The 16,382-nt window shown below is 33.1% G+C and overlaps 1 protein-coding gene across 4 annotated transcripts; it reads left to right on the plus strand.

The window, feature by feature from the left end:
• Positions 1 to 13,531: 13,531 nt before the first annotated feature.
• On the plus strand, positions 13,532 to 15,845 carry LOC127795669 (histone-lysine N-methyltransferase, H3 lysine-9 specific SUVH5-like). 4 transcript variants are annotated; one of them, XM_052327510.1, is made up of 2 exons: positions 13,532 to 13,852; positions 14,161 to 15,845. In XM_052327510.1, exon 2 carries the CDS (start codon positions 14,184 to 14,186, stop codon positions 15,753 to 15,755), a length of 1,572 nt encoding a protein of 523 aa, XP_052183470.1. In that variant the 5' UTR covers positions 13,532 to 13,852; positions 14,161 to 14,183; the 3' UTR covers positions 15,756 to 15,845. The 4 variants fall into 4 exon arrangements, with proteins under 4 accessions (XP_052183470.1, XP_052183453.1, XP_052183462.1 ...); XM_052327493.1 differs by having other exon boundaries at positions 13,532 to 13,801; XM_052327502.1 differs by having other exon boundaries at positions 13,532 to 13,779.
• The last annotated feature ends 537 nt before the right edge of the window (positions 15,846 to 16,382 follow it).

Below are 16,382 nucleotides of genomic sequence, written 5' to 3' on the forward strand. Positions count from 1 at the left end.
AATGATTTGATGCCAAAAAATATTAAAAAGTGTAATTTTATTATCATATTAATTTACTTAGTTAGTGTTTATTAAAATGAATTAGATAATACTCTATTAAGATAACTTAATTATGAAATTCAAAATAAATTATTCAAAAAATGAGAAGAGATAAATTTATCTTAAAAATTTAAAATAAAAAGTTATGTGACTTCTTTTTAAAAAAATTAATAAATATAATATAAAATATTTTTGTTCGAAATACTTTTTATATTTTATTTTTTTATCTATATCTTAATTAATAAATATTATCTTAATAAAAAAATAATACATAAAATAATTCAATTTCAAGTGTCACGAGGGAAAGATAATATTTTTATTATTCTTAAAGTTATATATAAATCTTTTTTAACATTTTTTTGAAGGTTTATAATTACGTACCTAACAAATACTTTGTAAATAGTAAGCAAACATCTAATATAATTATTTTTAAACATTTTTGTATATTTATTGAATTTTATTAGTATTTTTAAATATTTATATTAATTTATATATTCATTTAATATATATTTCAATTTAAATGTAAATCTCTTTCTTTTTCTATTTTTTTCCTTGAATTGATTTTATATTACTAACAAACCATCCCTAAAAGATTATATTTCACCCAAGTTACAAAGAAATATTATAACTTGGTAGTCGGAGAAAAAAAAAAAACTAAAACTAATTCTTACAATTCAAAATTTTTTGAGAAAATTTGAAAATTAAATTTTATCTTTAAATTAATAAAAATTAGACTTAAATGGGAATTAAAGGTAATTTTATAAAATATTAGAATCTAAAAAAAAGGAAATCACCATGAAAAGTAGGCCAAATTCATATTTGTATTCATGCATTTTTATGTTTTTAATGTAGTTAGTTAAATTTTTTATTATTTTAATTATATTCTTAAATTTAATTTTTTAATCAATTTAATTATTATATTTTATTTTATTTTTACATGACAATTGAAATTTTTTATTGTTTCGATTACATCCATGACTTGTATTTTTTAGTTAATTTAATTTATGTATTTTTATATAAAAAAATATAAAATTATATTATAAAATACATATTACACTCTGTTTACGTTAAAATATAAAAAAAATTAACTAAAAAATACAGATTTAAAAACATAATCAAAACAATAAAAGTTCGAGTTATTACATGCAACATTTTGGTATTGTGGGAAAAAATTAATGTCTGTATTTGGAATGATTTATTTATAATTTATTAAATATTTGTGGTTTTTGAAAAATTTAATAAAGGATTTTAAATTTATTGTATATTTGTGTGGGGAGTTGGTCGTAAGTTTGTGGAATATCTAAGCTCTAAGTGCAATATCGGAAACTGGGAGCCGGTATTGGAATAAAATTTATTAGCGCGAACATAGGACCGTGGATGCTTCCAGGTGAACCGGTCGCGCGCGCTTATGTGCCTGGGTGGCTGGAGGATATGCGGGTTCGATCCATGGGGTAAAGCTGAAGGATATGCGGGTTCGATCCATGGGGTAAAGCGGAAGCGACTTTGCTAGAACTAATCTTCCAGTTGAAGGCAGGCAGAAACGGCGCCGTTTAGAGTGCCACTTGGAGGTCATGTGCTGTTTCAGGTGCCACGTGTCGCACGCTGGGGGGCTTGCAACCTTGTCTGCCAACGCCTTGGATCTCCAAATTGCAATTCAATTTTAGCCAAGAGAATATTGAAGTGGGAAATATGATGAGCCTCGGGGAGGGAAATTCAGAAGCTGCATGGCTCAAATTAACAGTAGGCTGCAGTAGTTTATAATTGCAACTTTCTTCCGGGGAAAAGTCATTTTTTCCACCCAATTTATCATTTATTTGACAATTATATATTTTTGTATCACTTAGAGAATTTTTCTTCAAACCATGAAAATTAAATTTCTTAGGGGTGGGGAGAATTTTTCAGGCAATTGAAATAGCTAACTTATCAAGTGAAAGAGTTGAGAGAGTCAGAAAAGCAACAAATGAGAGAACAAGAGGAAAGCCGACGTCAACGAGGGCAAGAGGCCAAGGGGTGACTAGCGAGGCGACAAGAGCAAGGTCAAGGCCGAGTCAACGCCAATGAGCGATAGATCCAAACAGAGGCAAGAGTGAGGCAAACGAATAGCGATCGAGGAGGCCTGGGCAAGGCGAGCGAGTCAAAGACGATCAGAGTCGTCTGATGGAGGTAAGGAGGCCAGAGAGAGAAAATGGCAGGGGACGGGCAGCAACAGTGAGCGAAGCAAGAGAGAGAGAAGGACAAGGAAATAAGGGAGACAGGCATGAGGGTGGACAGCGGTTGGAGAATGAGGGAGGGTTTGTAAAATAATATATTTTTTATTTTTAATAATTAATAAATGCAAATGTATAAAAATAAAAAAAATACGTATAAATTAATAATTTTAGATTTTTTTTAATTTTGTGATTTTGTTTATTTAGAAAAATGATTTAATTAACCTAAAATACGTTATTATTTTAATTTTTCTGTACATGATTCAATTTTTTCAATACATTTTCACCATTAAATTCTATGAAAAATGTGTCATTTCTATGAAAAATAATGCCTATCAAACATGAAATGCTAGAAAAATAATCAAATTTTATAAAAAAAAATTACCAATCACCAATCAAACACCAAAAGATGGAAAATAACATCATTTTTCATGTAGAAAATTATATCAATCAAACAGTTTAAACTTTCAATTTTCCTAAATTCATTTTTTTTTCACCTAAATTTCACCATTGCAATCAAAGACACCTTAAGAGTGTAAATAAGGAGGTAATTTGCCAAAGAATGAAGCGTAAATAGTAAAGAAAATTTAAGAAAATAATGATAGTTTGAGCATGGAAGGACAAAAGGAAGAAGAAAGAAAAAAGAGAGCTGTAGAACAAAGGGGTAAGTAGGAATAATCGGATGAAATCAATTTTATTAGTATATTTCTAAGTAAATTTGTGACCTTATTGTGTTTTTTATCGTGTGAGGAAGTTTGAGACATATTGTCCAGGATTTTAACAATTTAAAGGTATTTTGCAAAGAAGACATGGACACTATTTTAATAAGCGCTAATATGTTTGTGTGTGCAAATTGCATTGTCATTATTTATATATGATGATAGGGGAGTACATAGGCATAAGGCTATGGCTTGTGGTAACGAAACAGAGCTCGTGTTGGGGTCTATGAAAAATCATATAGGCCCACCAAGACTCCTTGATGGATAAGGTGGACGGGCATGCATGCATGATTCATTTCATATCTTTCTGTATTTGTCATGAGTTATAATTTGTTATTTTACATATTGCTCTTACTGAGCCTTATGACTTACCCCCATAGCTAACCTTACAGATAGCCTGAGTGTAACGCCTTATTTTTCGAGCGCGTTATAACTTGGGACAATTATGGGATAATAATTTTTTTTTTCAAAACTAATACTAAATCACATCATTTCTCATATCTATCCTAAAATTTCCATACATTTATCTTGAAAGATAATCATTATAAACATAAAATGCGAAAACTAGAATCGAACCTAACTTTTTAACATTAATTATAAATCAATTCTTACATCCTCATTAACCAAAAAAAAGTTATATATCATCATTCCTCAAAACATTCAAAATTTGAAATAGCAGAACTTAAATGCATGAACTACATAACATACATTCAAATCATCACGTACTTTGCTAAGTGTCATTTCATGCCTCATTTATATTCGTTTCTGCTACAATCTCCATCTGGAATATTTGAATATTCCAGGAGCAAAGTCCAAGTTAGATGATTAATCATCTAAGTAAGGGTACAAAACATATTTCGTGCATGTATGCAAAATGTCTTTTTCCATTTCATTTCGATTTGAGCCGACTGTACATTATTGCTATTTCTCATTTTCACAGCCTCCTTACCAGGTCGTGGTGTATAGGTGCACCCTTGGCAGAGCAATGATTAGTGGTTAATTTTGTAAAAATTTTGTTATAATTATACCCTTCTTTTGATCTTAAATATGGTTTAAATTAGATATTAATATATATTTTATGGTTATATGTAAGTTTAAATTGAAAGATGAATGGAATGAAGTTCTAAAGTAAATAATAATAATATATAAAATTATATATAATACATATACATCATTATATGCATGCATGTACTATATATATATATAATATAAAATTTATTAATAACATTAATTTTTTTTTTTTTAGGCATGAAGAATTCAAGCCCATGAAGAATTAAGACCCAATTTGAGCAACCCATAGAAGATATTATTTGGAGAAGGCCCAAGAATTATTTTTAATCCTAATGAAGATTAAAAAACCAATTTATAGAAATCTATTTTTATTTTTTATGTGAGAGCTTTATTAGATGTGTTTTTTAGCTAAAATCCATTTAACTATTAGGTGGATATTATAGTTAAAATCCATTTAACTTTACGAGTGCTTTATTAGGTATGTATTTTAGCTAAAATCCATTTAATATTAGGTGTGTATTATAGCTAAAATCCATTTAACTTTAAGTGTGTGAGTGCCCATTAGATATAATTATGTCTAATTGAATAATTGAAATTGTGTGGTTTGTATTGCATCTTGTGGTCTATAAATAGCTCACTTGATTGCATTTGTAAGTGTGATTATTATTCTTGAATCAAAGTTTAGTTATTTCCTTAGAATTCTCTCTTTGAGAATTGCTTTTGTTCTCTCTCATTTTCTTTATTATTTTCTTTTGTGATCTTACTTCCTTTCTTTCTTCTTTTAAATTCTTATGTCATTTATTGTTACTTTATTATTCACCGCCTAAATGGCCGGTTAATTTATGCCTTTAAATTTCTGTAATTTTAATTATTGTCTTTTAATTGTTCACCGCCTAAATGGCCGGTTAGTTGATGTTTTTAAATTTCTGTAATTTTAATTCTTGTCATTTAATTGTTCACCACCTAAATGGCCGATTAGTTTCTGCTATTTTAATTCTTATCATTTAAATTCTGTTATTTAAATTACGTTATTTAAATTCATGTCAATTAAATTTTAAATGGAAATGAGTAACTAAATCTAATATTGGGTTAAGGCAAGGACAGTGTCCAACGCCAATGATTCCCAAAGAAAGCTGCGCTTTAAATGAGTAACATTAATTTAAATTTCAGTATGAGTGTATCTTAATTATTGAGAAATCACTAGGTTTTGATTGGAGCGTAAGCCTAACTTAGAGCTTTCATGTCACGCATGAGAGTTACTAGAACTGGAAACGCTATCATACTCAAACCCGGATGATTAATTTAGTTGTCTTGTATATTAATTGTAATTGGATTTATAGTAGTTGCTTAAATTAGAATCTCACATATCATATATGGGGATTGCTTAAACTAGAACTATCATAATCTCTAATTGCATTTAATAACAAACCCTCATATCTGAAATTAAATTAATGTTACTAACCTTATCTGTTAAAATTTGGGAATCAACGGGTTGGCACTGAAATTGTCTTAACTCAAGTACTATCCAATTTTATATTATCACTTAAAGTATTTATTTCAATTACTGCCTTAATTTATTTCCTAGTATCTGTGGTTTAAAAAAACCATAAAAACCTTGTTGCCAATTTGTCCAAATGCGTGTGTGCTTGTGTGTGACATTCTTTTTATTTTGCCATAAATAAATCTCTCAGTGGACGATCTAGACTCATTCAGAAAATATAAATTTAAGTTTGGACTACAACTGCACTCGTACACTGACGAGTATAAACCTCTCACCTAAATAAAGAAAAAAATATAAAATTTTTATTGTGTTTTGTTTTGTATTTTAATTGCAGGGTGGGAGTGCAGTCAAGCAACAGTCTCGGCCCGTACTCTCAAACCCTTATGCCAATACATGGTCAATAATATCATCGTGTACATATGCATATTTCATCACCATTACATGTAAATGCAATCTACATTAACATATTCACATCAAGACAACACAACATGATAAAATCATTTACTTAAAATCGAGTTTTGGGTTGAGCTACTTACAAACCAAGTATTTTCATAAAACTAAATCCAGTTTGGAAGTATCACTTATCTTGTAAAAAGATAATTTTGCCCCTAATGTAATCTTGTCTTAAAATTCGCGTCGGACTTCCAATCGTACTCAATTATGAACCTTGACGTACCCTAAGTATCATAATTACTTAAAAAAAAATCAGATTTCTAATTTTCCTAATTTATTCCATTTCCTATTATTATTTCCTCAAGATTATGAAATAAATATTTTCTCATAAAAAATTTTCAATTCATCTTCACAATAATTTCTAAAAGAATATTCCTAAACCCCAAAAATTTTCTCATAATTTTCAGAATCCATATTCTATTTATTTCTCATTTTCTCTTTGATTTTTAACATCTATTGCCTCAAACATCCATAATAAATACCAATCATGCATTTCTCTTCTAATTTTATCATCAACAATTCTAAAATATTATTCTCATATTTCTGAAATTTTTAAAGAAATTTTCGAAAATAACTCACCTTCCCGCAGAGGGATTCAATATTCTTTTATACTACAACGAAGTCTCGATTTGCGTATCCAACAACGACTTCTGCCACAAATTTCCACACGAACTACTAAATCCAGCCTATAAGATTTTTCTAAGAATTTTTGATATTTTTCTCTATATTTTATTTTTCTTATTTTCTTTCTTTCTCTTTTTCAAATCTCTCTCTCATTTTCAAATCTTTTTTCTTACAACATTTCTCTTTCTAATTTAAATCATCAAACCTTTCAAGTTTCCTCTATTTATAGAAGGTTGAATTAAGCTTAGCATAATTGTAATGACCCACTATTTTTAATTATTTTGTCACTTTTTTTAATTATTTTACTAAATATCTCTCATAATTTTTAATTATTTGTCCACACCCTACTTTGTCTTCTACATTTCTCTATTATTTCACCCATTATCTTTGATTATTTGTCCATACCCTACTTTGTCTCCCACATTTCTCAATTTTTTCAGCTCTTATCTTTAATTATTTTATCATATTTCTTAATTATTTTCCACTAAATCTCTCCCATAATCTTTAATTATTTATCAACACTCTACTTTGTCTCTCACATTTCTCAATTATTTCACCCATTATCTTTGATTATTTGTCTACACCCTACTTTGTCTCCCACATTTCTCAATTATTTCACCCATTATCTTTAATTATTTTGTCATATTTTTTAATTATTTTCCACTAAATTTTACCCATTATCTTTAATTATTTTGTCACATTTCTTAATTATTTTTCACTAAATCTTACCTATAATCTTTAATTATTTGTCCACAATTCTTTGTCTCCCAAATTTCTCAATTATTTCACCCACTATTTTTAATTATTTTGTCACCTTAATTATTTTTTACTAAATCTTCTTTTGAATAGATTATTTTTTTATTTAGTTTATTAATTTTAAGCCCACTTTTTTAACCTACTAATTCTAAGCCCATTTACTTAGTCTTTCTTTTTTTTTTCAACTTAGCCCACTAACTCTAAGCCCATTAGTTTTCTCAATTATAATCTCTAATGGATGTAAAAAAATATTTAAAATACAAACAAAATAATTATTATTATTCTCAAAATATTAGGATATTACACTGAGACCTAGCAAGGGAAAGACAGTGGTGGTGGATACGTCACTGTTGAACACTAATAAAAGATTGTGATGGTATCTTATTCCGAGCAGCTTAGTTGTCAGTGGTTAAGATTCTGTATAATTGTTTATTTTGTTATTTGGGACATGAATTATACATATGTATTTTTGATATGTAATAAGTTTGTGTGTGATGAATGAGTTATAAGTATAAGACTGAGATTTTGTCTATTAACTGGAAAATAATGTGTTCATGTAAGTTTTGCTCATATGATCTCATAATGCCTCTGTAACAACTCTGAGATTCCAAGTGTGTTGCCCAACCGAGATTCAAGTGCCATCCCTTGCATTTTTTCTTTTGGGACTCGAGTTTTGGATCCCACCTATAGCGGCATAGCTGACTTTCAATTTTGATCGTGGGCCATGGTTGTAACCGTGAGTTATGGTGGCATATCAGAGGTGGAACCAGGGGCGTCAAATCACACAAAAAATATATATGTACAGGGATTATTTTAACTAAAGAATTCATGTATATGGGTGTAATCTGTAATACCCGAGAATGATTTGAGATTATAAATAATATTTGATGAAGGGTACAAGTGGAATTTTAAAAAAAATGAGGCTATAAGGTACACTAATGCAACTTTGGACGACCGAATTAGTCAGAGGGAGTACCCTGGACCCTAGATTTTTAAGGGAAATAGTTTGGTAATGACGAGTGATACGATTTATGATTTTAGGCATCAAAAGAAGTTAGATTAGGAACAGTTTCCAGTACAGCTATCAACCAGGTTGAGTAAACTGAATGATCGTAAGGGATGTAATACTCGAGATTTTTAGATTTAGAAACTTGAGTAAATATGATATTTTAAGGGATTGTGGATGTTTGGAGACAAAAGTTCAATTTCTGAGCCAGGGGCAAAATCGTAATTTTTGAGGTTCAGGTAAAAGTGTAATTTACCTAAAAATTAGGGGCATTAGCGTAATTAGTCTATTTTTAGGGACTAAAATACAATTAAAAATTAGTTCGGGGACCATGTTGAAAAGGGTCTAAGTGCAATTATCCAAAAGTTCGGGCCAAAGTGTAATTATTGAAACCTTTTTATTAGGGGCATTTGGGAGATTCAAGAAAATCCTCATAAATGACTTTAGAGATAAGGATGAAGGCTCATGATGACGTTAAAGATAAGATGAAGGCTCATGATGACTTTAAGGATAAGATTTGATTTTGTTGGATATGATTTGATTTGGATAAAGATTTGATTCGGATAACAATGATTGCAGAAGATCTTAAAATATTTATAATGATTGCAAAAGATATTAGAAGATTTTGGAATGATTGTAAAAGATATTAGAAGATCTTGGAATGATTGCAAAATATATTAGAAGATTTTGAAATGATTGCAAAAGATATTAGAAGATTTTGAAATGATTGCAAAAGATATTAGAAGATTTGGAATGATTTACAATGATTGTAGAAAATCTTAGAGGATTTGGAATGATTGGAAAAGATTTTGGAAGATTTGAAATGATTGCAGAATATATGTTTCTTGGCGGCCAAGTTTCCAAAACCTATAAATAGGGGTTCATGGCTAAGGATTATCTCATTCGAAATTTTGAGAAGTTCGTGCTAGACAAGAGTGTTTCAGATTTAGTGGATAGAGGGCTTTTTAAGCATACGCAAAGCATCACACGCACAGAGCACTTGGGCAGCGCGTAAGGGCATGTAAGAAGGTGGTTTGATCAAAATACTTGAGGAGTTACACAAAAGTCGAGGTTGGGCACAAGATTTAAAGTGTTCAGAGTTTCGTTCAAGGTGAGTGTTCTACCGAAAAACTTGGTTTTAAGTTATGAGTGTTCGCCCCCAAAACTTGATTTATTGTACTTGTTCTATCTGAACATGTGTGTGATTTCATGCAAAATGGTTTTGTGCATTGAAATGGTAACCGGTGACGGTTGATTTTTATGAGGGAGGTTCATCTCTAAACGTTTTGAACTGGTGCATTGCATTTTATAAAATGTTATTTATATGATGTATTGAATTGTGAAATGTGGCATTGTCTTGAGTTTTGTGTGTACGTATGGAATGTCAGCCTAAGATGTTGTCTGGATAGTGTAGCCAGAATTCTCCAAGGGCGTGACGGAATAATAGGGGTATCTGATGCTGGTGTGCATGTCAGGATAGCCGCCTTGGTTTTCGTGCCAGATCGTTTGGTCAGGGAAGTTGCACTATGACGACTAGGTGGTCCATATAGTGTTGTTCATGTGGGATGTCAGCCTAGGATGTTGTCTGGATAGTGTAGCAGTAATTCTCCAAGGGCATGACGGAATAATAGGGGTATCTGATGCTGGTGTGCATGTCAGGATAGTTGCTTTGGTTTCCATGCCAGGCTGTTTGGCCAGGGAAGTTGCACTAGGATGACTAGGTGGTCCATGTGAAATTTTGGAGTTGAGATTGCATGGTGGTTCTTGGATGCTTAAGGTGAGAACGTATTCTGGTGAGATGCGTTGGCAGTCCCATTTAAGCTAGAATCGCGTCGTGTCGTCGAGTCGGTATGGTGACATAGCTTTTAGAGAGATTGTTTTTTTCCCGTGGTAGGGTTAAGCGCGTGGGATTCTCTTGGGCTAGGGCTTATCGGGTGTATTGGTTTATTTCATGTCTTACATTCATTCATGAAAAATGTGATTTTGAACTCCCACTTAAATGATTCAGCATCTAATTTGGACTATGTCCCTGAAATATTCAAACGTTCTAGGTGAAGGCAGCGGTGCGAAGGGAAAAGGAATTGCCGAGGAGTGACGGCGATTAGAGGATGTTTTATATTATGTCCTTTTAGTTATGTTGTTTATTTTGAGAACATCATGTAAGCGTTGGTGTAACTTCATATTATAAATAAAGTGGTTTCGGTTTCGATTATGACCTGTTAAGGTTTTGATCTAGATTCCGCATTTGAGTTGATGAACCTGTCTTAGTTTATTGATAGTTTATAATTGATATACTAAGAAGGTGTAATGGGATATTCGGGGAATGGTGTTTGTGTTGGATTTCTGTTGCTTATTTGAAAAAAAAAAAAATTATATCCCCAGAATCTTACGTTACGTAATGCCCTCCCGAGAATTGGGGTGTTACATAATCGAAATAACAAAAAGTTCAAGTCACTATATATATGTATATAAATGAAAGTATAGGGGTGTTGTAAAAAAAATACAACGATTATAATTTAATAATATGGGATTAGCTGTTGTGGGTGCCTGAGCTTGGTGTCCAAGAGAAATGATAATACCAAAAAAATTTGTGTTATTGAAATGGTATGAGCTGCCGAGGGCACTATAATTGCCTAAAGAAACAAAACTAACACATGAATGTGATTGCCATAAAGATATGAATGCCGTAAGGATGTGACTGTTGCAAGAGTATGATAGCCGAGAGGACAAAAGCCTTTGCTAAGTGAATATGAATGCCGAGACAATGAGAGTGTTAAAATGATGAGTACCGAGATGATCAATGTTGCTAAGAGAACGTGATTGCCATTAGACTGCCAAGAGACTTGTGAGTGCCGAGAACATATGAATGTCAAAATAAACCATGAATAATGTTGCTGAAAAAAATATGCCTTGTTGAGAATGTGTTTCTTATCGAAAGAAATGTGCCTTACCAAGAAAGACAAGCTTATTGCCAAAAGGAATATGACTCGTCAAAAGCACTTAGACTATTGTCGAAAGAATTAAGCCTCTTGCTGAAAGGAATAGGTTTTGCTGAACGAATACATCATTTCCCTATTGATATTCACAAAAGAGTTAGAAGGCTCGTGGAGCTTCTCCCCCGCGATAATCCTCTGATGCTAAAATCAGTATCTACGAGAAACAAGTACCCTCTATAAACCATAGAAATGCTATGAGTGTTTAAAGTTTACCAAAATATTTGGATTCTTTTATGAATCTTGTAGCAGGGTATTTATATGGAGTAAATCCCGAGAATATGAAGTGTTGACATATGTCTGTCATCCTGCGGTGAATGGATTTTTGTCGAGAAAATGCATCTACCGAGACAATCATACTATCGATAAGATCACATTGCTAAAAGAGATTTTAGCTTCAATAAGAGGTCTTGTCGAGAAACCATCCCCTTTCACTAATAAAAATACCTTGCCGAGAGACATTCTTACTTGGTCAACCTTTGTTGAGAGACCTTCTATGCTGATAGGATATCGTTGTCACGAGACCCATTACGTCGAGATGATGCCCTTGTTGTAAGGCCTATTATGTTGAAATGGTGTTTTGGTATTCTCATTGTCGAAAAGCTTGGCCTTGCTGAGAGGTTTTGGTATTTCCCTTGCTAAGAAGCCTTGGTCTTCTCCTTGTCAAAAGTCCTTGGCTTTATTTTTGTCGAAAGGCTTGACATTGGCTTTTGCCGAGATGATGTTTTTTGCTAGAAAAAACACATTGTCGAGAGTTCTATTATGTCAGAAAAAATCTACTATCGAGTGATAATTTTTGCTTTCAAAAATCTTATTTTTTGCCATTTTTCTTTTGGGCAGTACAACAAGGGGTAAAAATATAAGTTTGTTCATAAAAAAATATGATAAAAAGAGAAATAAATTAATATAAATTTGGAAAGAAATCTACATATATATGATAGAATATACGACATATAATAGAATCTACAACATATGACAATATTTGAATCGAGAATGAAAAGTTCATGTTATAAAAAGTTATGTTATTCATTAATTAGAAATGCAAAATGAGTAAGAACGAGAAAAGAAAATGAGAAAGAGTAATAAACGAGTTGTCTATCAAATTTTTAGAGAAATTTAACGATCAAGTAGTAAGGCAACAACAACACATGGTAGACAACAACACATGGTAGAAGAGAGCAAACAACACGAGAAAGATAGGCAAAGACTATCAACAAAATAGCAACGACTGGTAGCAAGTTTTCACTAAAACTCGTAAGGCAAGGCAGGCAAAAGTCGTGAAGGAAAAAAAAAGATATAAAAGAAAAAACAGGGAAAAGGTGCAAGTCTCCGCCCCTAAAACTTTTTTGATAATTTAACTTTTATCTTTTGTAATTTTTAGTTATTGTACTTTTAACTTGCTAAAATTTCACTTTTGCCTACTAACTCTTGATTATTTCACTAAAGCCTAATTGTTTGCTTAAATTGCATTATTTCCGTAAATTTTTACTTATCCGTGCACGGAGTTATGATAATTGCATTAAAACTCAGTTTCTAACGTCGTTCATTCACGTGCGGGCATATCATTATTCTTACCTTAATAGATAAATGAAAAAGCTATATAGTATTTATCCTATGATAGGACCAAACGATCAGAGCAATTAAATGCTCTGAACCTATAATCGTACACCTACCCATGCCATGGCCCACAACCAAACAGATTGGCCCTTCATCTTCGCGTGCCAAACCATGAAAACAATTTGGTTTCCTGTATTAGTGTACTTGCGCGATCTTGTGTCTTTAATTTTACTAAAATAAATAAATTATAAATATTTTTTATTTTATTTTATTATTAAAATAAAAATTAAATAATTTAAATCTTAATTTATCATAATTTAATTACTAATTTATATTTTAAGAACAATAATTTATTTTTTTACTTGACAGAGTGTAATTTTATACCCTCCTTTGAATGGGAGTAACATGTGTCTCGTCAATTTTATTAATTATTTATTAATTTTAAATAATTATATTTTATTTTATTTTAATCTTTCATCTTCGTCTCATCTCTTTGTCGATGCATCTTTTCTTACTATAAAAAGTGAAATGAGACCACAAAGATAAGAGAAGGAAAAAAATAATAATTGAGAAACATGGTCAGTTTTTTGAGCGATAGGCTCCAAAATAAGTTTTTTGGCCCCAAAATTGAACCACGGAATGGGGGGGGTGGGTGGGTCACCTTACCTCGTTGAAAGTGGTGCACAAGATTGCCCTCGCTCCGAAGCCAGTTTATGCTGTACCCATACGAAGGGAATACTGGGAACTTGGAAACCGAAACCGCCCGAAGTTTGAAATCCCTGCTTGTACGGCCCCACTGTCACAACGTGCTGACACTCACTCTCCCTCTGTCAAAAACCCTAGTGCCTACGTCGGTTCGTATCTCCACGGAGATGGAACACCCACTTCAATCTTCAAGTGAGCCAAACAGTAGGTCTTGCTTCGCCCCTTTGCAAGTTACGTTCTTTTCTTCAATGCTGTGTTTCCTTTGATTTCTTCACTTAATGGTACTTTGTCTCCTCAGTTACGTTCTTTTCTGTTTCTGGATCTCTTTTGCCTTAGCTCTTCTCTGTTGTCTGTGGATTTTATCAGTTGTGCATTCATATATATGTGTGTGTGTATGTATCTACAGGTGTCTGCTTGTTTCTAAATCGTATTGGGTTTTCGGTTTCTTTGTATATTTAGTTCTGTTGGGTAATACGTGCCCTTTTTAGTTCTTCTCCGTTGTATGTGGATATTTATGTGCATATATGCATGTATCTAGAGGTGTCTCTGTTTCTAAGTACTGGCTTTTGGATTCTTCGTTTATTTTCAGTTCTGGGAGCTTAATCGCCAACGATGAGTTCCTTCACCGATAGAAGTCGTTCTAAGCTGCTTGGGAAAAGGCCATTTGGCCATGGTGGAACATCTACGCAGCATGTTGGCGGTGCGAGCTGCCAAAAAAGCCCATCCAAAGAGGCTAATGATGATCGTGCTATTGTTCCTTTTGGTGAGACCAGAACAGGGCTGCATCAGAAGAAAGTCAAGGAGGCTCTGCAGCTCTTAGAGGATGAATTTGAAAAGCTCTTGGAGGAAAAAAAATCACGGTCTAAGGGAAACCAAGTTTCCGCCAGGTCAGTTCGTAAGGAAGCCGCAATGCGTCTCAAGGTGCAGAAAAAATGGATTAACACGGAGAAGCGGCTGGGACCAGTCCCCGGTGTTGATGTCGGAGATGGGTTCCGATTCAGGGTTGAACTGGTAGTTATTGGGCTTCATCATCAGTTTGAAGGAGGTATAGATTACATGAAAAAAGATGGGAGGGTTCTTGCCACAAGCATTGTTGCCTCCGGTGCGTATGCAAATGTGGCAGTATCTGCTGAGGTTCTTATGTATTCTGGGCACGGTGGCAATCCTTCGGTTCGATGTAAGAATCCTGAAGATCAAAAACTCGAAAGAGGTAACCTTGCTTTGATGAATAGCATGGATGAGGGATCACCAGTGAGGGTTATTTTTGGTTGCAAAAATTTGAGGAAATTCAAAATGATTCTGGGGAGAAGTAGGGAGAGGAAGGTTGCATATGTATACAATGGGCTGTACAAGGTGACCAATTGTAGCCAAAAAAGAGGGCCACATGGCAAATTGGTTTATATGTTTCGATTGGATAGGATGCCTGAGCAACCAACTGGCATTCTGAAGACGCCTAAAGCACACAAGGTACCTGTAGTGATTCTTGATATTTCTCAAGGGCGAGAGAAGAAGCCCATTCCTGTCGTCAACGCCGTAGATGATGAGAAGCCCCCGTCATTCAATTACCTACTTCAAATGATTTATCCCGAACGGTATGCTCTGAACATGCTTGTTGGTTGTGATTGTGTTAATGGATGCTCGGAGTTGGTGAGCTGTGCATGCACCATGAAAAATGGTGGCACAATTCCATTCAATTCCAATGGTACTATCATTAAGCCGAAGCCTACTGTCTATGAGTGTGGTCCATCCTGCAAATGCCCTCCTTCTTGCAAGAATAGGGTTAGCCAACATGGTGTCAAGTATCAACTGGAGGTTTTTAGGACTGAATCTAGGGGATGGGGTGTTCGAAGCCGGGATTTCATTTCGTCTGGAAGCTTTGTTTGTGAGTATGTTGGAGACTTTGTGATTAGCAAGCCAAGAACTGGAAATGGCAGTTACAGTTATTTCTTGTTGGAAGCTTTGAATGGCTATAGATGTACTATTGATGCGACACAATACGGGAATGTGGCAAGGTTCATCAACCACAGTAGCTCTCCAAACCTTCATTCCCAAAAGGTGTTTTATGATCTTGGTGACAAGAGCGTGCCACACATTATGTTCTTTGCTGCCAAAAGCATACCTCCTTCACGAGAGTTGACACATGATCCCCAAGTGCGCGAAGGTAATGGCTACCCAAAGAAGTAGAATCTCTCATTCTCGTCTAGCATCATCTTCAAAAATTTAAGATACTAGCTCTTTTGTGGATTGTTTTTGTTAGTAAGTTTTTATGGCATACTTCGTTTTGATGTTCATCAGCTCTAGAATTTTTCACTAATTAGCAGCATTTTTGCCAAGTTGTGTTTCTTCCATTTAATACAGAAATGAAAGACCACTGACGGCGGTGGCCTGGTGTAACTAGAACGAACACTTTCAAGGGATTGTGGGTTTAACTTAAATCTGTTTTCAGGCCTCCAGGGAGACGAAATCACTTGTGGTAGTAATTCTGTCTAGATACTACATATGTGAGGTGACACTCGATCTGTCCACTTCGTAGACCACAAGGAATTCAATCAAACTCTTGTTAAATTATCTAATATCATGAATATCATTGATCATAACGTTTAAAACCCAGATTATTCTACGCCTTCAACAACTACAACTCTAGATTGCCTTCTTCATTTGTTCTTTTTTTATTATAAATCGTTGATTCTATTCTGACCATCAGATGTTCCATGGTTCCATTATTTGTTGGTTCAAACTAGGAAATATAATTCAACCAGTGTATTTGGGGTTATTTTGGTTCTTTCTTTTCTCAACTTAGGTTTTTATTTT

Source organism: Diospyros lotus, chromosome 1, assembly GCF_014633365.1.
Source record: "Diospyros lotus cultivar Yz01 chromosome 1, ASM1463336v1, whole genome shotgun sequence".
In the NCBI taxonomy this organism is placed as follows: domain Eukaryota; kingdom Viridiplantae; phylum Streptophyta; class Magnoliopsida; order Ericales; family Ebenaceae; genus Diospyros; species Diospyros lotus.